At 35.4% G+C, this 26,433-nt stretch overlaps 1 protein-coding gene across 1 annotated transcript; it reads right to left on the bottom strand.

Annotated features, from left to right (window-relative positions):
- Window positions 1-12,339: 12,339 nt before the first annotated feature.
- LOC145011136 (myosin-2-like) lies at window positions 12,340-13,481 on the bottom strand. The gene is made up of 3 exons (XM_078969779.1): window positions 13,473-13,481; window positions 13,077-13,277; window positions 12,340-12,663 (listed from the first exon to the last, which is right to left on the bottom strand). Exons 1-3 carry the CDS (start codon window positions 13,479-13,481, stop codon window positions 12,340-12,342), a joined length of 534 nt encoding a protein of 177 aa, XP_078825905.1.
- Between the last annotated feature and the right edge of the window lie 12,952 nt (window positions 13,482-26,433).

The following is a 26,433-nucleotide window of genomic DNA, read 5'->3' on the forward strand; positions in this document are numbered from 1 at the left end:
TATGAATACCGCAACCTGTATCAAGGACCCAAGATTTCGAATGGGGTGAGTTATTAGAAATGATAGTGTAAATACCTGCATAGTTGGGTTTGACTTTCCCATCCTTTACATCTTGCTGGTACTTTGGGCAGTTCCGCTTCCAATGAGCTTTTTCGTGGCAATAGAAGCATTCAGCCTCTTTTGGGTCAGAAGAAGGAGTAATGAAACCTTTCTTGGTTCCACTTGAAGAAGAGCCATCAAGGGTCCGAGCCTTGGTACCCTTTGAAGATCTCTTTCTCTTCCTCCCTCGACTTTGCCCGATTGCCAAGACCGGAGTTGAGTCTGGAGTAGGAGTTATAGCAACCGACTTCCCCTTAAGACCTGTTTCTGCGGTCTTGAGAAGTCCCTGAAGTTTGCTGAGGGTGACCTCTTCCTTGTTCATGTGATATGTCATGCGGAATTGATCATAGCACGATGGTAAGGAGTGCAAAATGATATCTATTGCAAGCTCCTCAGGGAAGTTCACATTGAGCTTCAGCAAACGATCCACATACCTTTGCATTTTCTGCATGTGGCTCGTGACGGACTCTCCGTCCTTCATCATGGTTGTTATCATGGAGCAGATGACTTCGTACCTCTCTTGTCGTGCACTTTGATGGTATCTTTCCATCAAATCTTGGTGCATTTCATAAGGGTAGAAGTCTTCATAAGACTTTTGGAGTTCAGCTGTCATGGTGGCTAACATGATGCAAGCCACCTTGGTTGCATCTCTTTCATGAGTATGAAAGTCAGCAATCTCCTGGGGAGTTGCAGTGGACTCGTCAATTTCCTTAAGCTCCTTGTCAAGGATATATTCTTTGTCCTCGTAGCGAGTAATCATCCTGATGTTTCTGATCCACTTATTGAAGTTGGATCCATCAAAGGTGACTTTCCCACACAGACTCATAAGAGTAAAGGAGCCATTAGGATTCGAGCCAGAAGCATTAGTTGAAGACATCTGAAAAAGAAGAACAAGTTTAGTTTAGATTTAAGAGAGTCCTTAATAAAACACCCAAATGTAATATTAAGGCTAGGATCCAATCACAATATAATATAACTTAGAAGAGGTATGCCGTAATCTAAGCTATACCATATTTGAAAGGTAGGTGAATGACGATTCACCAATTTCCACCACGAAAACCGAAATATTAAATATTTAGTTTTTATTGGTTTTAGAAATTCCTAGATTCTTTGAGATCCAATGAACTTTTCAAAGGCATGTTTCAATCTCGGGAGTGCCCTCCAGGTTTTGTGACTGGGATGCCGAGGATCACAAAACGAGGTGTGAAGTAACCATGCAAATCACTTGGTACCCTTAAAGTTTATCACTCAATCGATGTGCCGGTAAACCACACACGCTCCACCGATACTATAATAAACCTTAAGTCACCCTTTACCTACCTTGTTAAGTCCAAGTTAGTGTGCCGGTTAACCACACACGCTCCACCAACGACTCAGACAAAGTGTAAAGTGTAATTTCATGGATTAGCACCTTATTCACATTTTTCCTAAAGTAACTAAGATTGGGAATTTAATAAACATTTAGTTACTTTATATATTCATCATACTTTGAATGAGAATTTATAAGTCCTTGTCTTACCCGTTCGGCTAACGACCCTCCACCAGTCAAGCAAGCGGTGGGTGAGAATATACACCCATTAAGTCACCATTTTATAGGCAACAACCTTATACCCACCTTATAGACCGGCGTCGTGAATGAGGCGTACTAGCGGTAAGACGACTTGTTCTTATACATATATATATAATTATTAAATCATCATAATATAAGTATAAGGGTTGAATTTTAACTTTTAAAATTCTAGGGGTTGGAACTAAAGTTTTAACTTAACTTTACTTGTTCCAAAACTTGAGGGCAAGTTTTGTAACTTTCAAAACTTTTCATTTTTTGTAACTTATGAGTTTAATAGAGTCATAAAATGAAGACTCTTCATTTTTATAACTCTTGTGTTTTCTTAATGGTTTTAACTCAAGTGTGACTCTTGGTTTTCCATAACTTAAGGATAAGTTATGGACTCCATTAAAACACATTATGATCAAGAATTAAACTACCAAATAGGTTACAAATAATTCCTATGATCATCTAAAACATCATAAGAACAAGAACATGAATATGAACATAATCAAAAATTACATAAAACTTTGTAATTTTGATAACTAGTTGTTGTAAATGAATTAGCAAAACATTACACCACCAAAAACAAGTTTACATTTACTAAAACAGTTTAGGGTAATGTTTCTAATTCATTTTCCAGCAACTGAATCGAAATTCTGCACTCATTCGACCCTACTCGCCGAGTGCAAGAACATGACTCGCCGAGTTGTTTGAAGATACACATGGACTCGACGAGTCCCCCCAATAGACTCGACGAGTCCGATCGCAGACAGCAAATTTTCGATTCTGTTTTTCAACTTTTAAGCACAAATAAGAACAAACAAGCCTAGGCTCTGATACCACTGATGGGTTTTGAGCATTCTAACACTTCCTAAGTGTACATGCAACCCTAATAACCTTGGATCTATGTTTGTCTAATTTGTCATGCAAAGTTGATTTCCAAGGTTATATTCCTATCTAGCATACATGGGGAACAATTTTAACATAAAGTATAGATAGAATAACTTACCTTGTTGTTGCTTGTGTTCCTTGAAACCTTGTGAGCCTAGCACCCCAAGTGTGATGCCTCAAATGCTTCACACAACACCAAATGCTCTTGGAAGAACTTATGAGAGAATACTCACTTCACAAAAATCGGCCAAGCCCTCTATATCTTAGTGTAACCGATTTGGGAGGAGATCATATTACTTATATAGTGTTGACACATCTAGGGTTAAACCCTAATGTGTCATGACTCTTCATTTCCATGACCCATGTTTGTAACTCCCATGGAGCATCCATGGAGCATCCTATGGGTGGAACCCAACTTGATGATCCATGGAGCCTTTTAGCCCACTATACAAGATATGGATGATTTACTTAATCAACCCATATATTTAATTAGTTATCTTTTGATCACTTAATTAATTCTTGATCAAACTAATCAAATAATATTATTAATATATTAGAACTTATAATATATTAATAATCTCCAAGCGTTATTTCTCTCATTTAGTTTATCCAATTGCATGGTGCCATGCAACCCAAATGGACCATGCCGGGTCGGGTCAAATACATACCAGAAATAGTTATGGACTTAGACACCTTATCCAACACTACTTGCTCATGGTGACCTCCTTCTTCGGGTGATTCTAATTGGCTTGAAGATTTGGATCTTATTATTTCTGCTTCATTGGTTGTGCTTTGAAGCCAAAGACCTTCATTGTTAGAGATTCATGGTCAGTTTCAGACTTCACAGACACTTGAGAGTTTCAGAGACATTTCAGCATTTGGTTCTCACTATGTTTCATTTTATTACCACACTAGCTAGTCAGATTACTGTATTATAGCCTTGTATCACTTATTGTATCTCTCATCATCTGTAAGCATTAAGGGAGAGAATGTTGGAGGGTGGAAATGCTCTACAAATAATGAGTTGTAGTTAGGTTATTTATTTCCCTTTATTTGTATTGTTAGTGTATTTGTCTCTCCCTCATATATAAAGGGAAAGATGGTCATTTCTTATTATTACTCTTACTTTTCTAAAATGTAATCTCTAGAGAGAGAAAGTGGTGGGATTTCTAAAATGTAATCTCTTTGTTCTTATCCTTCTTCCATGAACTCATAATATGTTCCTTGTGTTCATACTTACAAAAACACAATTAATCTCGAGATATCTTACTTCCGCATTCACCGTTGGTATAAAAATGGGTTCCATCAGTCCTACTATTGACCAGTCGTTCCATCATTCCAACTATCAACCAGTTTGTTCCCTCAGTCCAACTATCGACCATTCGTTCCATCAGTCCAACTATAAACCAGTCATTCCATCCAGTTCTAAACCAATTCATTCAATTTATTGACGAACCTACTTGATATATAATTATATATTTTATTATAGCTTTACGTCATTTAAATACATTCATTTATATTACATATAGCTTTACGTCATTTAAATACAATCATTTATATTACTTATAGCTTTATGTCATTTAAATACGGTTATTTGTATTATTATAGCTTTCAGTCATTTATAGCTTTCATGTTTATATATATTTCACAATTCTTAATCTTTATATATCTACATCTTATCTCTTTTATATATATATATATATATATATATATATATATATATATATATATATATATATGTCACACAATAACTGGTATCGGAGCCTTTATTCGTGGTGATCAGATCTTATATTTTCAATAAAGAAGTTATACTGATCCCGTTGGAAGAGATTCATGATTTTTCATCAAAAGCCCATTGTTTTACAATGCAACAAGCAGGCATGCACTCAGCTCATAATAGTTTGTGAAAATTTTCAACCAATATTGTTGCATCAATGTAATATTTGTTGCATGAGACGTAGATTATGTTTTCTCCAACATATCTTCATCAGTAACTTCTTATTCATAATTCTTGAGTTGTGAACATATTCTGAATAAAGCTGAGTTGGATTCATTTACTTTCTTAAAGACTTGAAACCTCGGTGTTCTCCATTCATTTCTATCATTTAGAAGTATAACTTCATTTTGATGATTAAAACTTTCTTTCAAGAGATTATAGAGAATACTTGGATCAGTAATATCAAGATATTCAATTCTCAACATTTCTTTAATATGCTTACGATGGAAAACTTATGCTTTTGCCTTGTCTTGTGCCAAGCAGTTATTAAAATCATATATAACATTTGAGATTCCCATGAACTAAAGATGCATGTTTACATCTATCATCCATGGAACTTACTTTTTCCCACTAACTTCAAGTGCTGCAAACTTGAGCTTTTCAATGTTGGACATATTGTAATTATAAATTTTAAACAAAATAACAAGATGAAAATTAAAATCCATATATTTCAATATGTATTGCACAAAACAGAAGCAGGAGGAGAATCATCCCATACAAGACTAAGAAATGATGAAATAATTCATGATAAAATACATCTAGTGTGAGATTGAAAATTAGGAAGACAAGTGTTATAGTCATTATAGTTGCGAGAATCACAAATGGATGAATCATTTTGTTCTTGATAACCTCGAAAACTGAGAGAAATTACTCATTTTTGTGGTAGAAATAAATATGATAGTGATATTATTTATTGTAGAAAAATAAAATCGTTGTTTTTGTCATTTATAACCATTGCATACATATACATATATAGGGTTGGGTTCAACAAGGAAACATTTTAAACCATAGAACCAAGGAACCAATCTGTTGTTAACTTTTAGGGAAAAAATTTCATCAAAAAAACTAATAATATAGATATTCATAACTTTTTATCCTCCATCCATTGATATCAAATTCGAAAATAAAATAATAAAAATAAAAATAATTGATCTGTTCAAATTCACACTGTGAATTTGTTCATATTCACATTGTGAATCCGTACAGATTCACCCTAAGAAATATGTGCAGATTCATACTGTAATTTGTAAAGATTCACACTGTGAAATTTTGCAAATTCATACAGTGAATTTATACAAAGTTAATGATTTATAGTGTGGATTCACAATATGAATCTGAACAGATAAAAACAAGTAAAAAAATTATCAAATTTGATATAAATGGAAAGAAGATAAAAAGTTATGAATTTCTTAATTTATATAATTTATATAATTTTTTTCGATAAATAATAAGATCTTAAACTTGAAAAAATAATGGTTCATTGGTTCTATGGTTTTAAATGGTTCATTGTTGAACTTTTACCTATATATATGTATATATATATATATATATATAACTTGAAAATATAATGGTTCCTTGGTTCTATGGTTTTAAGTGGTTCCTTGTTGAACTTTTGCATATATATATATATATATATATATATATATATATATATATATATATATATATATATATATATATATATATATATATATATATATATATATATATATATATATATCATTTAATAAGATTTATAATTAGCATATAATTTTACTTGGTATAATTTTACCAATTAGAAACATAAATAAATATTAGTAAATGTTTAAATAGTATTATGAAGAATGTCTAAAATATAAATAAATAAAAATTGGTATGTGCAAATAAACGATTACTATACATAAATAGAAATTAGTTGCATAATTTAAATGTTAGTATACATAAATAAAATTTAGTTGCATAATGTAAATTTTAATATGCATAAATAAAAGTTAGAATACATAAATAATGGTTAGCAAAATAAATAAATATCATTTGTCATTAATAATAATAAAAAATTCTTAATTCATTCTTATTTTTAATATAATTGTTGTTTTATAATAAATAGTCTCTTTTAATAAGTAATACATACCTTGAGTAGAATATATGTGATTTCCACTTGATTAAAGCTTTCTGTCATGATAACCTGATATGAATTCTACGTAATTAAAACTAAAACTGACAAAACTTAACTAAAACATTATAAAATAAAATAAAATAAGGAGATTTGAGAGGATTCCTGAACACTTAGAAGTTTGTATTCAAGATGGTGTGATATTCTCTTTAAATTTGATGCGTATTTATACTACATACTACGTGTTACATTGTATATCCTTGTATGTTAGGATATAGGCTCACAATGCTTAAGTTGTTATCACCATTAACTCACCCCTTGTGAATATCCAGACTCGCAATGCTTAATTTGTTGTTGTCATCAACCCGCACGTCTCGGTAACAAAGCTGAAATTCCTGAATCTTTGCCTTCTGCACAAAGCAGGAGCACCTCAGCCCTTAACAGATCATATTAACATATAAACAGATAGTATTACGAGCAACAACCTAGTAAGTCTATTGATCTCATAACATATCACAACCTAATAGCATACGATGGCCTAATCATATCCTAGCACACAATGATACATATTACAGTATAAAGTATAGTGAGAAAACTCACATGTAAAATTACTCTGAAGACTATCAACTATCCAACTAGCGATCCAACTAGCAGTTAACACGTCTAACAAGACTTAACCTATAATAATATAACTTATTAATCTATATGGAAATATATTAATAAAATCTTGATCTTTCACGAGTCCCAATGCATATTTCAAGTAATATCAAATAAGGAATAACCAGGTAAGATTATATCGGAAGTATGATCCATTTGGTATATAGAGTATATTGTTCATAAAATCCACTTTAAACAACTCACTAGACCTACCTAGACATCACTCCCATAAGTAGATCAACCATTATTTTTTACTTGGAATTACTAATAAATCTTATTTATAAATTCATAAAAATGTCTATGAATATAAAAATAAGTCACACATAGGTCATAATAAGTGCAACTTAACTTACAGAGATTATAATGAAAAGTCAGGAAGTTGTCGGCAGAACGTCGACTCCGAACACTTTTTTCTATCGGGCTTTCTATTACCTCACGACCCCGCTAAAACGCTTAATTTCCCTAGATTAAAAACCACTTGTGTAATTTACTCAAATATTTAACAATGATATTTCTTTTTATTGTTCGATCTATTTAGCATCCTTTAAATCATTAATAATTATGTTCAAAAAGTGTTGATATATGAAAGTGACCCTCAGAAGCTACGAAGTGTATCTGGAAGCGAAGGCCGTATTTGAGTAGCGAAGAGTTCTATAAGAGAATTGATAGAAAATAGTTGATTTTGTATTATTGACTAAAGACTTGAAGACCAAAGATAAGGAGATGTGAAGAGTAGTAAAGCTTTTTTCTGTTACAGATACTATAGTGTTAGAAAGTAATGATCACCTTTTATGACGTTGTGTGTTAGGTTGGGCTTGCCAATCCGAAGCATGGGAAGCATGGCAATCTAGATCAAGAATTTTTTTTGTAATACCTTATTTAGAAAATTGTACTATTTTTCCTATAAATAGACACTATTATAAACATTTGAACGTATGTTTGATTTCCATCTTCCTTGTAATCTTATCAAATGAAATACAAGTCTCCTTATCATTCATATCTCTTTGTTCATACTTATTCTTCATCACTTAATAACTTGTGTTTGGTTGCAAAAGAAGTTATGATTCAATAGGTATCCATTTAACTTACTTACATTTAATGATGTATATTTTTGTTATGCTTCCTTCATAACTCCATTATCCTTTATTGTTGAGCTTTAAAATGATCCACAAGATTAACTTCAATTCCAAACCATAATCTTTTTGCCATTAAGTTATTCTCTCATAAAAAAGAAATAGAGATTATTAGTTATGATGATAGCCAAATGTAGGCTTTACTATCTAATTAAGTCCTTTGAACAAGGGGGTCGATATTAATTCTTATTCATTTTCTTTTTTTATACAAATAATATTCATGAAAATTGGATCAAATATTACTCAAAATAACAAAATTTTGATTCCATGTATGAGTCCTTTGTGTGCCTTAATGTTCCTAGCTAGTCACACATTTTATCAATATAATTCAGGGTAAGTATGAGCATAAATGTCATACTCAAATATGCTAGCGTGACGTAAGACGGAAGATCTTTGGAGGATCTAAAATGATTCAAGACATCACTGACAAGATACAAATTTTCCGAGAAAGAATGAAAGCGGCCCAGGATCGATAAATTTCCTATGAAGAAAAGAGGAGACGACCCGTAGAATTCCGGGTGGATGATTTAGTAATACTGGAGGTATTTCATGAAAAGGTGTTATACTACTTTGGAAGAAAGAACGGTTGGTAAGCAAGCATACTGCTTGGAATTGCCTGAACATTTGGCAGGTATTCATGATGTGTTTCATGTAAATTATCTTCGCAAATGCTTGAGCATCTATGATAAGACGGTTCCATTATCCGAGGTGAAATTGGATAATAAGTTAAGATATGTTGTAGAGCCTGAAGAAATCATGAATGAAAGAACAACTAAGCTATGCAATAAAGAAGTAGAATCGGTGCTTGTCAAGTATAAACATCATCGAGGCCCAAACTATACTTGGGAGAATAAGAATGAGATAAAAGAAAAATATCCCCACTTATTTTAATCGATGTAATTTCGGGGATGAAATCCTCAAAAGGAGGAGGTATTTGTAACATACACGTGTTGAAATCGTGTTTTGTAATGAATAAATTTTTGAAATATTATGTGAAATTGAGTGTTGAGTTCTAACAGATGGTTTTTACTAGAAACGAAGTAAAACTATGTTTAGAATCACTCAGAAAATATTGAAAGTCTTATGAGATTCCAATTAAAAGCCAAATAGTGAAGTTTAGTGAAAATATAAAATTTTATTATTTGATGTTGTAGAGAATCTTGTTAGAAACTTGTAGGCGAAAACCTCGTCGAAATCCGAGTTATAAAGAAGAAGTTATGACCAACCGAAGATCCGCGACAAAACCGGCAAGGCACCGAATGACGTAAAAAGTGAGTTTTTGATAAACTATTTTTTTAGCCTTAGTAATCTAAATGAAATTCGTAGTATTCTGCAAACCGAGAAATTCGATAAAAAGAACGCCAAAATCTGACTTCGTATGAGGAAGTTATGATTTTTTAAAGTTTCAATTTGGTAGTAGACAGCTAAAAACTCGAATTTTAGATCGAGCGATATTTGAGCGATACATCCTAAATGAGAATCGAAGGTCTCGTTATTTGTAGTACAACGGTAAAAAAGTCTGATGAAAACGGATGTCGGATGAAGAAGTTATGAATTTTTAACGATTTTCCTATCTCGGTCTGTTAAAAATAATAATAATAAAAATAAACTCAAAACTAGCCGACGAAGTCTAAAAGAAAGTTGTAGAGCGTAATTTTAACTACGCGTGCATATAAAGAACGTCAAAAATGGAGCTCCTATGCGAATGTTATGGATTTTAGAAGTTCGGGACCCGAAAACCGAGGAATTTCGCATGAACAGTACCGACCACGTTACCTCATACGAAGCAGGTGCATCACCGGAGTCGTGGCCTCGCCTCGCAGCGCCATGTGTACAAGCCGGAGACATGTTCCCCTTTCGTGTCCCTCGCTGCTGATGCCACCGAGCTGCTTCGTCGCTTCCACATCCGAGCCTCGCAGCGGCCTCGTGGCCTTTGCTTCTCCTGCCTCGTGCCCTTCGCAGCTGCTGCCACCGAGCTGCTTCGCATCTGCTTTGTCACCCCCTTCCGGACCGAACCTCGTAGGTGTGACGTGGATACTTCCCAGCCACTAGGTCCTAACCTTCTCACTCTATATAAAAAGAGGCTGCGAACCTTCCCGGGTAACTTTGAAAAATTGACACTTTTTCACCCTAACTTCATATATTCACTATTTTGACTTTCCCAGAAGCCCCGGTATCAATTTTAGCACCCGAAACACGCCTCGAGACCCCCGAGAAGCCCGATAATATTATATTTTCGGTTTTGATGCCCTACCTTCGCAGAGCTCGGTTGTCAATTAAGCTCCCGGTTTTCAAAATAGAAAGTCATATTTAAAGCTGAAATGCTATCCAAATTACAATTTTAACCCCGATTAACTTAAGGTGAGTTCAATATATAGGAAAAATTTTATGTTATGTGTTATATGTACTATGTGTTTTTCAGTGTTATTATTCTGAGTTATTTTCCCGTGTTATTTTATTCGCTATATTTATAGCAATTGTAATACCTTTGACCATGTGATCACTGAAAGGACTTAGATTCACATTGGTACTGGTACGTAGCCTCTGGCCATGTAGAGCATGTCTCGGTAAGAGAATGACTTCTATTCTATGGCATTGGCAAATGGTTAGACAAGATTATAAGCTTGAAATCTAACAAGATGTTAATCAGAAATTGCATGTCTTCTATGCCATTTGAGCCAAAGTTTTATTGATGTATATCAAGAATTGAAAAGTATATCTTTGAATAAAGTCTTTGATTGATATGAACCCTTGTCACATGATCTCACATATGTCTTGTTACTCTTCTTTGCTTTTGCCACATTGAAGTATATATATGGCATAACGTTATATTGTATCTATTATTGAACTCACTGAGCGACACCGCTTACCCTATTAATGTTTAACAATTGCAGGTGATAAGTAACTAGTATGTTCACATACTGTTGAAAGATTTAGAATAATTTGTAATAGTACTTTTTTACTTCAGTTTATGTTTGTATAAATTAAAATATCCTCAGTAGTTATGTAATATATAACACTTTGTAATAGACGGTTTGTATCCAATAGTTTGTAATCCCTTTATCAATGTAAAATATTGCTTTTATGAATATACAAGTAGCATGTTTTGGAGTAATGATATTGTGAAGTATGAAAGTTTGGGTCTTTCAAATACACGAAAGTTGGGGTCTTTCATTAAACTAAATACAATTACCTGTTTTTGAGACTTAATTGAATTAAAAAAAAAAAGATATATAGACGAAATTATTATGATGCCAATATGTAAGGACTTTATTGTAATTTTCCCTAAAAAATATTGGTGTTCTTCTCTTTCTTATTTTCTTTCTTTACGTTATTTGGTTGCTATAAATTGTGAAATTCAGTTTTGAATCATTATTATATAGCTTGGTTGAACGTGTAGTCCTGAAGATTTTCGACTTTCTCTTTAGGCCATTGGGTGTGTGCAACGATATTGCAAGTTACTATATGTTATAACATTAAGTATGGGAAGTGTTCTCTATGTTATTACATGTTATAAGATGGTGTTAAGATGAGAGAGATAGAGGGGAAAAGAGGAGAAAACGATTTGATTGGGTGTTATCTCCCGTTCCTGTAACCAAATCCTAATAACACAAATCTGATGCGGTGTTCCACTGTGTTTTTAAACATTTTTAGAGTAAATAGACATAATAACATGGGTGTTCTTTGCTCACTCCTAGTAGTCTTATTATAGTTTCAAATTGCTAGAAATCATTGTGTGTGTGCTAGATTGTCAGTAAATTCAAACCAAATTAGCCATTTTTAGGTGTTTATCAGCTTGTTCAAAGCATCATTATGGTGCTCAACGACATATGGTTGTTTTAGTCCTTAATTCTTGACCGACTCGATGAATAAACTAAAGAACGATACCTAACAAGTATTAGACAAGCATTTATATCCTTAAAATTGATTTCATACCTTAAACTTACCACCAAAACTTCAATACCGGAACCAAAAGAAAAAAAAAACTTGCCAAAACTAAAAGATTCAATATACAATATATGGGCTTGAATTCCAAAAGTCTAAAAGGGAAATATCGAAAGTATTGGAAAATTCAATTCTTTAAATTGTAACGGTATGTATATAAGAATGTGATTATGATTTGAATATTTTGGATAAACTAAGCCACCCAACATCTTTTGTGATTTTTTTTTGTCATACGAGCATCATCAAGTCTGTTAATTGTTTTCTTTATATCTTGTAATCGAGCTTTAAACTCCTTTTTCCATGACTTGAAACGACCCTTCAACTTTCTAAGCTCTTGTTTTTGACACTTTTTAAAATTATGTATAGTGTGCATGCGAAAACTGAAATCGCTTTCTTGCAGATCAAGTATCTGTCTAATTGTAAGATCCATTTTTCCATTGTCGTGTCGTCGCCTAGGGTATTGTGGGAAGTGAATGATTTCGCTTGTCATTCTTTGTCGGGTTGTAGCTAAGCTCATCTGAAAAAAGAGAAAAAAAAGGTTCTTGTTTCATGTAAATATTATGGAAGTGCAAGAATGATAATATATATGATACACTTATTTGTCTATAGAACCATACTTACAGTTTTTTATATTTCATCACTATAATTGAAAACTTTATCTACGATGAACTTCAAATTAAATAACATATTTTCATTATTTTAACCGAATAAAATACTTCAAAAAATGATATATTCCTTGGAAAAGTTATAAGTTTACAAAGTGGTAGACTTTGCTAAATATAATGGCTTGATAAGAAAGGTTCAATGTTGTAATAAAAATAAATAAAATTATGTTGTTATAGTAGGTAAATAAATTAACATATTTTCTTATTATTATTATTATTATTATTATTATTATTATTATATATAATGGCAGAATGATGAACATACTTGAATAGAGGTGAATTCGCCTTGCCATGTTTTCTCCTTCAAGCTCATCTCAGCCTTGTGTAACTCCCATTTTGAATCGATTTGTTGAATATGGAGTGCCAATAGAGAGTTTTCACGCTTCTTGTGGCGTAAGGCGGCCTCTGTTCTCAAAACTTGTCGTTGAATGTCACGGATGTAAGGTTGTGACACCGATATATGTTCCTACAATGATTTCAAGTCATTTAGACAATATCTTTCAACATTATATCGTTTTATCTTTTATGCGTATGTTTGTTACACGAGAAAGAATTGGGAATCTACTACAGAGGCCTTGTGTAAGAAGGAGAATGATGGGGTATTCATATCTTTTCACATGGGCCTGGCCCAATAGGAGTGCAAACTACACCATCTTCTTACCATATTCATTTGAAACTTCTAACTCTTCATATTTCCATATAATATACTTAATTTATTAACTTAATAATGTTTTTAGTTGTAACGATTATCATAAATGGAAGATTTTGTGACTTATCAATATGATATATTTAATTTGTTAACTTCAATATATTGTTAAATAAATAACCTACATTAATATATCAAATAAGCTTAAAAATTTAGTGTAAAATTTAAAAGTTAAAGTAAAATATCAAATAATATTTAAAAAAATTCAATATATATATATATATATATATATATATATATATATATATATATATATATATATATATATATATATATATATATATATATAGTTAAAAGGTAAACATTAAATATAGTAAATATAAAAGAACTTAAATGGATGGATTGAATTAACTAAAAGGTGTCTGAAAACTATATTTTATAATAACAAAAATTCAATTTAGTTGTTTTTAACTTAATTTAAAATAATAAAAAGGTTAAAAATAATAGAAACTTAGAAATTAAATTATTTTAGATTAGAAACACTTGTTGATAATTTAAATAATCATCATGATGAAATTAAAACATCATCAATTTTTTTTAAATTAATAAATCATAACAGTAGTAAATTAAAATAGTTGATAAATATAACTAATATTATACCCACACGTAAAACATGAGTAGAGGCCATTAAATGTTTTGATTTTAATAAGTGTTATTTTATCTATTGTTCAAATTAATTATAATTTTATATAAACTAAATATAATTATTATTATTTTATAGTTAATATAAATGATATAAATATTATCAATAACATAAGATTACCAAAAGTTTTAATTCTATTATGCACAACGCGCGGATATTCGCCTAGTATACTTATAAAGGAAATATTTTTCCTTTCACCACATTTATTTGAAACTCTCATGCATTTTTCCTTTCGCCACATTCATTTGAAACTCCTATGAATTTTCAATTTCTTTATAACAATAATTATAAGTTGGTTAATAAGATTAAATAAATTTCAAACCTAAAGTGTAATCATATAGAAACTAAATTTCAAAATTAAAATAATATCTTTACTTCTACTTATAAAGTTATGTATTTTAACTTTTAACATATTATACTTATTTTATTACTTTTATTATATTATTAGATGTAAACCATTATCATTTTAAAGATACAATTTTGGAACAATTTGTATAAAATACTAAAATTTTAATTTAAATATAGCATTACAGGGTCAACTTAAATATAAATTTTAGTTTACCTTAAACAACCCAAAAAATATTTTGTAAATAGTTAAAATTTATAGATTGTAGTTTCTTTTTAATAATGATTATAAGTTGGTTAATAAGGTTAAATAAATATCAAACCTAAAGTGTAATCATAAATAAACTAAATTTCAATTTTAAAATAATATATTTACTTCTAATTATAAAGTTGTGTCATTAACTTTTAACATATCATATTTAATTTATTGGATTTAAAATGTGTTGTGTGTAAACCATTATTAGTTTAAAGCTACAACTTTTGAATAATGTTGACAAAATACTTAAATTGTTAATTTAAATATAACATTACAGTGTTAATTTAAATATAATTTTTAGTTCCACTTAAAAAACCAAAGAATATTTTGTAAATAGTTAAAAGTGATAAATAAAAAACCTAGATTGTAGTCTCTATTTAACTAAAATATTTCCTAAAAATATTTTTAGAATAGTTAAAAGTTTTTAAATATGTAGTTTAAAATAACTTACAACAACAATAGTTAAAAATAAATGATTATATTGTTACCTTTAAAATCAAAAAACAATGTTTGATGTTTTAAATAATTATAATGATAGAAATTAAAATATTAATCAGATAAATTAAAAAAATAATTAATAATAATAACAATTATAATTAACATTAAACCATATATTATATTTAATTTTGTTCATGTGTAACACGCGGGTAGAAGTCATTCAAACGATAGAGATTATGCAGTTATAATAGATATATATATTATCATATAATTCAAAATAATCAATATATTATATCAACTAAGTATACAAATTATTATATCAAATTTAACAACAATGTTATTGTTATATTAAAAAAACATATATTTGTAAATACTTCAACTATATAGGTGTTTCTGCGCAACGTGTGTTGGAATAAATGCTTAAGCCCATAACTATTATTGGTATGTACTCGACCCGAGAGTAGCATGGTCCATTTAAGTTGCATATCATCAGGACAAGTTGTTAGGATGGACTTTTGAGAAGATGTTAATATATGATTTATTAATATATTATAATTTCTAATATATTAATATGAAATCATAAGATTTAATTGGTATTGATGAAGAATTAGTTTGGAATTAATTTAGTGATCAATAGAGACTAATTAAATCTATGGAGACTAATTATGGCAATTGGTTATATTTATATGTGTTGGGCTTATGATCTATATTGGACTACATTTATGTATAGATACATAAAGAGTTGGGCCACATGAACCATGAATCCTAAACCCATGGGTATGGATTTGGGTTATACCCATAACCCTTGGAATCCTACATATAAATATGTGCTCCATAACCTAAAAACACAACTTCTAGTTCTTGGAGTTCATGGAGGTGTTTAAGTGCATGGAAATTCTCTCTCAAGAGTCACATTTATCCTAGGTGTGTTGTGAGACATTTGAGGCATTCATACTTTTGGTGCTAAGCTCTTAAGGCCAAATATTACAAGGTTTTAAGCTACAACAAAATGTATGTTAACCTAACTAATATTTTATATTGTTTATGTCAAATGCATGCTAGTTATAGGCTTAATGATTTGGAAACACTATTACATGTATAATTAAAGAAAACATAGATCGATGGCATTTAGGGTTGTATGTGCATCATAGAATGTTGTAGTATACAAAACTCAATAGTGGTATCAGAGCCATGGGTTGTTTTCTATTATATTTGATGTTATTATTGGTTTTCGAATAAAAAAAATCAAATTTTCTGCATTCTGACTGCAGGACTCGCCGAGTGTGACAACCCAAGTGCCCCGTTACATTTCTCCGTTACCATTAACGGAATATTCCACTGTATAAAAGTTCCGTTACTTAGAGGGCGTCAATTTAGTAAACATTCCATTTGGTTACAATAAGCATACCGTTAAGTCGTGATGAAAGGAAATAAAAACACAGGACACACATTTCAATCTATTTGGAAAATGTCAAGTTTTATTATTACGACCACTAAATCGGGTGCGACCAAAAGCCCCGTTTAACGGCAGTATCAGGTAAAATCCCACTGAGCCCCGACTCAAAACCCTATATAAGGGTGAGTGGAGTCTATTGGAGATTTTTTTTACACTCTCTCTCTATACTCTCTCTCTAGACCCGTTTTCGCCCCGAATCCGCAACCAAACGCTTCCATATTGTAAGTCCGCTTACCCTAGCTTATTCTAAATGTATTGATTCATGTTTATAGCCCAAAAATCGGACTTAGAAGCATTGGATAAGGAGTTTACGGCCTAAGCTCCTCCTTAGGCCGTAAACACCTAAATTGAGGCCAAAACGACCCGAACTTGTCCCTAATGGCTAGGAAATAAATTAAGGTATTAGTGTAGGAGTGTTTAAACATTAAAACTCATGGATTTAGGGGGTAAAAGAGAGTTTACGGCCCAATCATAAGCTTAGGCCGTAAACCCCTCAAAACATTCTCAAAATGCCCCAAAAACACTCCCAAACCACCCTTAGGCTTCATACATAATTTAGGGACTTAGTATTTGGGGTTTGGATCAATTAAACATATCAAAATGAAGGATAAAAAGGAGTTTATGGCCCAAGTCTATACCAAGGCCGTAAACTCCCCAAAATGTGGTTTTTGCCCCCCAAATGACCTTAGTCTATATCTATAAAATGTGTCACACCCCAAAACCGATAACGGCGGAATACATTTCGGGGTGGATGACGTAGTGTACGGTATCATCACAATTGCATAATAGTAAAAGCAAGAACATACAACCATTCCATTTACATAGTGATTATATTTACAAGTGTGTTTTGTAATGTTCAACAAACACCAAAAGTAAACAAAAATAAGATATGGGACTTGCATGCTCCATCTTCTCCAAAAATATTGCAGTCGTACCTGTCTATCTTTGACCTGAAGATACAAGTTATTTTGAAAAGAATATCAGCATAAAGTTGGTGAGTTCATAAGAGTTTAGTGTGAGTTCTTATATAAAAAGCATTAGAATCGTTAGTATGAAAGCTGAAGTTTATAGTCATAAGCAGTAGTAAAACCTAGAAAATCCTATATTTTCCAGAAATGTATAGTAAGTGAAAACCTTTAAGAAATATGATATTTCCATCTTTGAAAACCATTTATCGTGGAAGTATAATAGTGACTCACCAATAAGTAAAGCAATATAGTAAGTTATACTTGAAGTAAATAATAGTGGTGCAGCTTCCTTTAGTATTAGGTACTTATTTACTTCGGGATATTAACTTTATCTTTTGTTTAGTGTTTTAGTACGGTTATAGTATATTTCTTGTATGTTGCCAATAGTGTGAGTAATAGCGGACCCCCATGACCCTCCCGGTCAGGTATAGTGTAGTGGAGTAAAGGCATCCCTGGACCTGTGCGGCTCGGACTGAAATTATCAGTCGGGATGTAATAGTGTCTGCCCCGTATAGATCTATACATATAGTGTCATCTTCCTATCGAAAAACTTCGGGCGTAGTGTGTAGCGAATAGAGTATCTCGTAGTGGGTAAATGAGTTATCTCATGATTAGTACTTTCTCTTGTATTATAGTGGAGTAGTCTTTTGTATAACTCGTATTGTATTCTCTTATTAGTGTATAGTTTCATATTAGAGCGAATTATAGTAGTGTAGAGTAGTAGTTAAAACGAGGGATAGAGACCTTAACTATACCTATTATAGTTAACTTAGTGTGTGTGGTTCTAGTCAGGTTAGTGATTTAGGCATCTAATGAAATAAGAAGTACTCGTGATCCGTACTAATATACGAGATATATAAGTAAGAAATCACCGACCGTCGGACGGATAACCACTACCCTAAGCCCACAATCAAACAAGAACAGGAAATAAGGCGAGCTATCGGTCCTAAGTCCTTCAAGTCTTACTTATATAAATATATCAGTGTGGTTACATTTTTATAAGGAGATTTATTAAATAAAAGTATTATACAAAAGAAACATTTAAAACTTGTTTTTTTATCCAAAATAGTTTTGAAAACAAATGATTGATTTATAAGGCATAGTGATAAATCACATGTGATTTGAACTACAGGTAGTGAATCACATGTGATTAATTCTGTAACATGATTAACTGCCTTGTGTAACTTTTCATAAACATGTATATTCAACTTGTATCTCCCCCTAAAACATATAAAACATTTGAAAGGTTCATTAAAGGGGTATGAACTCACCTGAAATCGCGTAAATCGGGTGGATCGGGTAAATCGGGTAAAAGTGTCGGTTGAGTGTTTTGTTCCAAATAATGACTTGTGCACCTTTTAGGACCCTAATGTCATATGAAAATATGTGTTTTACAATAAATTAATCATTTCTTGCTTTCCATTTAAGTATTTAGGCATTCTAGCATCAATTCGGGGTTTTAGGGCCTAGGCGGGGTTCCCGGGAGTGGTATAAGGCTAAGAAAGGTTTACGGGAGGGTCCATGAGCTCACTCCCTTGGAGTTTACGGCCCAATGGCCACTCCTTGGGATTTTGTGGCCGTAAGCCCCCTAGGCTTGGCCGTAAACTCATGTGGTCTTCCAAAATGCAAGTTTAACGCCTTATTTCACTTCCTTAATTTAATGGTATGTGTCTTGAACTAATATGGAGGGATTAAACCCTCATTTTGTGACATTTTGGGGAGTTTACGGCCAAGACTTGTGCTTGGGCCATAAACTCCATTTAATCCCTCAAAATGGATGTTTAAATGGTACAACACACTCCCCTTCACCTTAGGTAAATTCTAGAAGGCCTTAGATAAGTTTTCGGGACTTGTTTGACATAAAATTTGGGTGTTTACGGCCCAAGCTTAGACTTAACTTGGCCGTAAACTCCTCTTTTTGTCCTCAAATGGTGTTGTTTAATGCACTTACACATTTCCTAGTGTCAAGACTAAATTCCTAAACACCCTAGATGACTTTTTTGGGGCTTTTAACAAGGGTTTTTGGGGATTTTGGGGTATTTACGGCCTAAGCATAAGCTTGGGCTGTAAACTCCTTTTTAAGCTTCAAACTCTTCTATTTTAATGTCCAAACTCTCCTAGGTATATCCCTTAATTAGTGCATAAACTTAAAGGAAGGAAAAATGAGGCTTTTGACAAGTTTTTAGGTGTTTACGGCCTAAGGGGCTTCTTAGGCGGTAAACTCCTTTTTGGTCCTTGTTTTCTATGATTTTTGGCCTCTAAATACAATGAAGTATGCTTAGAATAAGATAGGGAATGAGTCCTTACGTTTGAATGCCGGAATTTGCGGATTTGGGGTCGATTTCGGGTCTAGAGAGAGAAAGTAGTGAGAGAGAGTGAAGGTGTGGTAAAAGAGTTCAATTGTAGTGTCCATTTGTTTATATATGTCTCGGGTATTGCACCCGATACACGGCTACCCGATGCTAAAGTTTAACGGGGTTAAAACTTTTTACCCGGGTGAAGTCGTTGAAAAGTACTATAACTCTATTTAGTTAAACGGGGTTAACATTTACAAGTTATAAATACTTATGATAATATCGGAACATATAAATAACTAGATATTTGTTTATTAACGACTCCAAACATTACTGAAAATAACATATAGTGACGCATTTCGTTAGTGAAAATAGGGTTTGTAACGGCAATATATTTGGGGTTGTCACATCATCCCCCCGTTAGGGGAATTTCGTCCCGAAATTTAGAATTCATACAGATAAGAATTATTATACTACTACGCGAAGAGATGGGGGTATTTGAGTTTCATTTGGTCTTCGCGCTCCCAAGTGAATTCCAGTCCTCGTTTGGCGTTCCACCGAACTTTCACAATTTGGATACGGTTTTGTTTCGTTCGTTTTACTTCCCGATCCATAATCTCCGCGGGCTCTTCCATGAAGTTGAGGCTCTCATTGACCTCAATATCGTCAAGGGGAATTACGAGTGTCTCGTATGACAGGCATTTCTTCAAGTTCGAGACGTGGAGGGTAGGGTGTATGTTGCTTAGTTCGTGAGGTAGGTTAAGTTTATAAGCTACAGGGCCGATTCTGGCAAGAATCTCAAAAGGCCCTATGTACCTTGGGTTCAGCTTTCCATGCTTTCCAAAGCGTATCGTGCCCTTCCAGGGTGAGACCTTCAACAGGACTCGATCTCCCACCTGGAATTCCAAGGGTTTTCTTCGTTTGTCGGCGTAGCTTTTCTGTCGATCCCTAGCGGCTTTCAGTCGTTCATGTATCTGTACAATTTTCTAGGTCGTCTCTCGAATGATCTCCGGGCCAGTGAGAGAGCTGTCAGGAACTCTTCCTTTAGCTAGCTGAGTGTCACCCACCTCAGCCCAGCACAGAGGGGATATGCACTTACGGCCGTAGAGGGCTTCGAACTGAGCTGCCTTGATACTCGTATGATAACTATTATTGTAAGAAAACTCCACAAGAGGTAAGTGTGTGTCCCATGATTTGCCGAAGTCAATCACACAAGCTCGCAGCATATCTTCTAAGGTTTGGATCGTCCTCTCACTCTGTCCATCGGTCTGCGGATGGTAGGCTGTACTCATGTCCAGTCTCGTCCTTAGTGCCTCTTGAAACGATTGCCAAAACCTAGAGGTGAATCTACTATCTCTGTCTGAGATAATAAATATAGGGACACCATGTAGTCATACTATTTCCTTAATGTATGTTCTAGTGAGTTTCTCCATCTTGTCCGTTTCTTTGATGGGTAGGAAGTGTGCAGACTTGGTCAACCTGTCAACAATGACCCAAATGGTATCTAAGCCACCCACTGTCTTGGGAAGTTTGGTTATAAAGTCCATTGTAATCCGCTCCCACTTCCATTCTGGTATCTCGGGTTGTTGGAGGAGTCCCGATGGCTTTTGATATTTGACCTTGACCTTCGCGCAAGTAAGGCACTTACTCACAAAGGTGGCGATCTCCGCTTTCATGTTCGGCCACTAGTATAGCTTTTTGAGATCCAGATACATCTTATCTGAACCCGGGTGGACGGAGTAGCGAGTGTTATGTGCTTCTCTCATAACCAAATCTCTAAAACCTCTATGGCGTGGAGTCCAAATTCGGTCCATGAAGTAGTAGGCTCCGTCACCCTTAACCTCCAGATTTTTATCCATTCCTCGCAGGGATTCTCCCATCACGTTCTCAGGCTTTAAGGCTTCCAGCTGAGCCTCTTTGATCTGTGTGGATAGATGCGAATGGATAGTCATCGTCAACAATATGGCCTTTCGACCAGTATACTCCTTCCTACTCAGTGTGTCTGCTACTACGTTGGCTTTTCACGGGTGATATCTAATTTCACAATCGTAATCGTTAAGTAGCTCGAACCATCGTCGCTGCCTCATGTTGAGTTCTTTTTGGTTCAGTATGTGTTGAACGCTTTTATGATCAGTGTACACCACACTCCTCGTCCCGTATAAGTAGTGTCTCCAAATTTTTAGTGCGAAGACAACCGCTCCTAATTCGAGGTCGTGAGTAGTGTAGTTCGCCTCATGGGTCTTTAGCTGCCTCGAGGCATAGGCGATGACCTTACCTAGTTGCATCAAGACACAACCGAGCCCCTGATTGGATGCATCACAATATACAACAAAGTCTTCTGTCCCTTCGGGAAGGGATAATACTGGTGCGGTGCATAGGGCTCGCTTCAGGGTTTGGAATGCCTTCTCCTGTTTCTCTTCCCAGTCGAACGATACGCCTTTCTGTGTCAGCATAGTGAGAGGCTTCGCAATCCGAGAGAAGTTTTGAATGAATCTACGATAGTAGCCAGCGAGGCCTATAAATTGACGAATTTCCGTAGGCGTCTTCGGTGCTGACCAGTTCTCAATAGCTTTAATTTTGGATGGATCCACATGGATTCCTTCTTCACTAACCACCTGACCTAAGAATTCAACTCATCGGATCCAAAACTCACACTTAGAGAACTTCGCATATAACTTTTCGGATCGCAACGTTTCCAGGACTCGTCGTAAGTGATCCCTGTGTTCTTCCTCGCTCCGAGAGTAAACGAGGATATCGTCAATGAAGACGATGACGAACTGATCCAGATATGGATGACACACCCTATTCATCAAGTCCATGAATACTGCGGGGGCGTTAGTCAGTCCAAAGGGCATCACTACGAACTCAAAATGTCCGTAGCGGGTTCGGAAAGCTGTCTTTGGAACATCTTCCTCAAGTACCCGTAACTGATGATACCCAGATCTAAGATCAATCTTGGAGAAGTAACTTGCTCCTTGTAGTTGGTCGAATAGATCGTCGATACGAGGGAGAGGGTAGCGATTTTTAACCATGAGTTTATTGAGTTCTCTATAGTCGATACACATCCGAAACGATCCGTCCTTCTTCTTCACGAACAAGACCGGAGCTCCCCAAGGTGAGAAGCTCGGTCTTATAAAGCCCTTGATGAGCAGTTCGTTGAGTTGATCGGATAGTTCTTGCATTTCGGCGGGCGCTAGATGGTAGGGCGACTTAGCTACGGGGGTAGCTCCTGGAATTAGGTCGATTCTGAACTCAACCTGACGTTTGGGAGGTAGGCCAGGAAGATCCTCCGGGAAGACATCAGGGAAATCGCATGCTACGGGAATGTCTTTTGGATCTTTCGATTTTTGGTTAGTGTCGACGACGTGAGCAAGAAAAGCGTGATATTCCTTGCATAAGTATTTCTGAGCCTGAATACTGGAGATGATACGAAGACTCGTACTCGGCTTATCTCCATATATCAATAGGGTTTCGTAATTCGGAAGGTTCAAGCGAATGGCTTTGTCGGAACATAGGATATCTGCGCGATGGAGACTCAACCAATCCATAACAACAATGACATCGAAATTTTGATTGAGACTGGTATAAGATCGATTGGAAATGAGTGATCGTCTAACATGAGAGTGCAACCTATGTAGATTTCGCTAGAGCTTTCTGTTTTCCCATTAGCCATTTCTACGAAGAATGTTTCTTTTAGTGGTTGAGGGGTTTCTTTGAGTAAGTGTTTAAAGTGATGATTTACGAAGCTTCTTTCTGCACCACTATCAAATAAGACACAGGCATAGGAGTTGTTGAGAAGAAACGTACCCGTGACTACTGTGGGATCTGCTACCGCTTCATTGTGACCGATAGCGAGTAGCCTTCCAGTTCCCCCAACATTTGTGGTCTTTGGACAGTTTCTCTTAAAATGACCCGCCTCTCCGCAGCCATAACAAGTTGGGGTCACTCCCATACCAGGAATCTGTGTAATAGGTTTGGGAGGGGCCTTACAAAATCGGACAGTATAGCCCTTTCGACCGCAGTTGGAACACTGCAGTTCACGGCAGGGGCCGTTGTGGTGGAAAGGGCACTTGGGACACTTGGGCAAGTTTCCACTGTAAGCTTTCGGCGGGGTTGGGGCTGCTGGAGTGGCCGGGGTGGTGGCAGCATGGACCGCCACAATTTGCTGGTCCTTTGAGGAGGTCTGAGTTTTCTTGCCCTTCTTCTTATCCCATCGCTTCCTCTTTCTATCAGATGAAGTGGGTGGTGCAGTGGTTGTTGTGGTTGCTGTTGCTGGAGTGGAGGAGATTTCGTGGTTGATCAGACTCTGGGCCAATTCCTTGGCGCTGTCAAAAGTGGTAGGGCATCAGGCTAGAACATTTCCTCGATACGGGGGCACTAAACCCCAGACGTATCGTTCAATCTTCTTGCTTTCAGAGAGGATCATATTGGGACACATAGCCGCCAAGTCGCAAAACCTGGCCGTATAAGCCGTTATGTCAGTCCCCTTCATCTTGAGGTTCCATAGTTCTTCCTCAAGTTTCTGAACTTCACCCCTAGGGCAGTACTCCCCTCTCATGAGATATTTTAGAGTGTCCCAGCCCATGGCATTGGCTGTGACCAAGGAGAGTGAACTGACATGGCCGTTCCACCATGTCAAGGCCCTGTTAGTGAGGGTAGCAGTAGCGAATTTGATTTTGCTCTCCTCGGGGCAAGAGCACATCTCAAATACAGCTTCGGTTCTTTTGAGCCATTGGGATAATGCCAGAATTCCTCCAGTACCATCAAAGAAGGTGGGTTTACAGTTCATGAAATCCTTATAAGTGCATCCCTGCACCCTATGATGGACTTCACCGAACCTGGAGTTACCACCGCTCGCGTCCCCAGAGTTCATTTGGGCCATGGCTGCTATCACGGCCGCGGTCACCCCTGTTTGGAACAGCACCGGGTCGATCTGCGGAGGAGGAGGTGGTGGAGGAGGGGTTTGGGTTGCTGGTCTTCCTCTGCTTGGACGCTTTCGTGGAGGCATCCTTCACTGGAAGATCATAGAAATGATAGCAATAGTAAGAGCCTATTGCGAATATGAATAGAGCGTTTCGTGGATTAAATCAACATAATCCAAGATCAGAATGAGAGTTATAGCAATAGAGAAATCAACTGCCAATATACTGGTATTAATGATGCAACACAAGTTCATGAAAATTGACCTTGTAGTAGGTCTTACATCATACCATAGAGAAAATGTTGGCGGTTTAGAGGTTTAACTAGAGTACTTTCAAGCTAGGAATGTTTACAGATAATAGACCTACGGAACATAGAGTGAAAAGGCTAATCCTTTAAACAAAAGATTGAGGTAACTAGACGTCTTCTACTGGCGACGGTTACTTGTTGGGCGAATCCTTAGATCTGCTAGCTGACGCATAACTTCTTGAAGGTGTCGATCATGATTCCTTTGGCGTGTACGAAGTTCCCTAACTTCGGCTCGGGATGCAGCCAGCTGATGCTGTAGAGCCTCGTTGGTCCTCATTATCCTATCCATGGTTTCTTCGAGTAGACGGATGTGAACCGTGTTGAGATTCGAGTTGGCATCCACTTCTACAACTCGACCTATACCAGCTTGATCTTGCTCGACATTCCTGGCAATCCTTCAGATCATGATGGGCAGAACCTGATCCGCTGATCCTCCTTCGTTTACGTTGTAGAAGCTTCGGTCTCCATTGTATGGCATGGGCTGACCCTGCTCCTTGATCCATCTGTGCAAGGATATGGCCCACAGGAGTGGGACCCTGAAATGTCGGACGGGGGTTAGGGTTCGGAGCTCCGGGAGGTAGGTTATTAACTTCTGGCTCGGAGTCGAAGTTATCCGGAAAGCCTTCAGCTCGGTGGTCATCCAGCGAGATTGGGTGATCGTCGTCCGACTCTTCTCTGAGCCATCCTCCATTGCCCTGGTTTAGGTAGTACGGGTCGCTAGGAGGGTGGAAGCCAGCCATGATATCTATGCGAGAAAAAGGGAAAAGAAGATTAATAGGTGCACTAACCTAAATTACTTATAAGGTGATCGTCACGAGTTAGACCAATACTTGCATAATGCATACTAATTACATGTGACTGGGGCAGGATAGTCCGTCGAATAAGTGACCCTAACCCTAAATCCACAACCAAACAAGGAACATGAAGTAAAGAGAAGATCACAGATTCTAAGTCTATAACGCCCAAGTCACATGTAATCGGAAAGTGTCCATTTAGCAACTATTGCTCCATCAGTAACGACCCTTTTTAATTCTCACAGATGTATGTTTTTAGAGGTACAGAATACTCCTATAGTATTCTAATGGTAACGTTATTGTGGTAGTGTTGGTAAGTTTTAGACTTGTTGTAACACTACAACCAAGCTTAGGCACATGCTAGTCACTCCCAGGAAAACGTAGTTCATCAGGCTACATCCCCCTAAATGTGACTATATGTCTCTAAGCCCAATTGTGCTATCCAACAATCTTAATACTTTTGTTTTGTTCTAGGATGATACTGACTTCTGCG

Source organism: Lactuca saligna, chromosome 1 (assembly GCF_052625555.1).
Source record: "Lactuca saligna cultivar CGN05327 chromosome 1, ASM5262555v1, whole genome shotgun sequence".
In the NCBI taxonomy this organism is placed as follows: Eukaryota; Viridiplantae; Streptophyta; class Magnoliopsida; order Asterales; family Asteraceae; genus Lactuca; species Lactuca saligna.

Excerpts from the sequence above, each read along its gene's own strand:
- LOC145011136 (XM_078969779.1), bottom strand. Across the intron at positions 12,664-13,076 it reads GCGAATTCACCTCTATTCAA|ATGAGCTTAGCTACAACCCG; the intron begins GTATGTTCATCA and ends CTCTTTTTTCAG.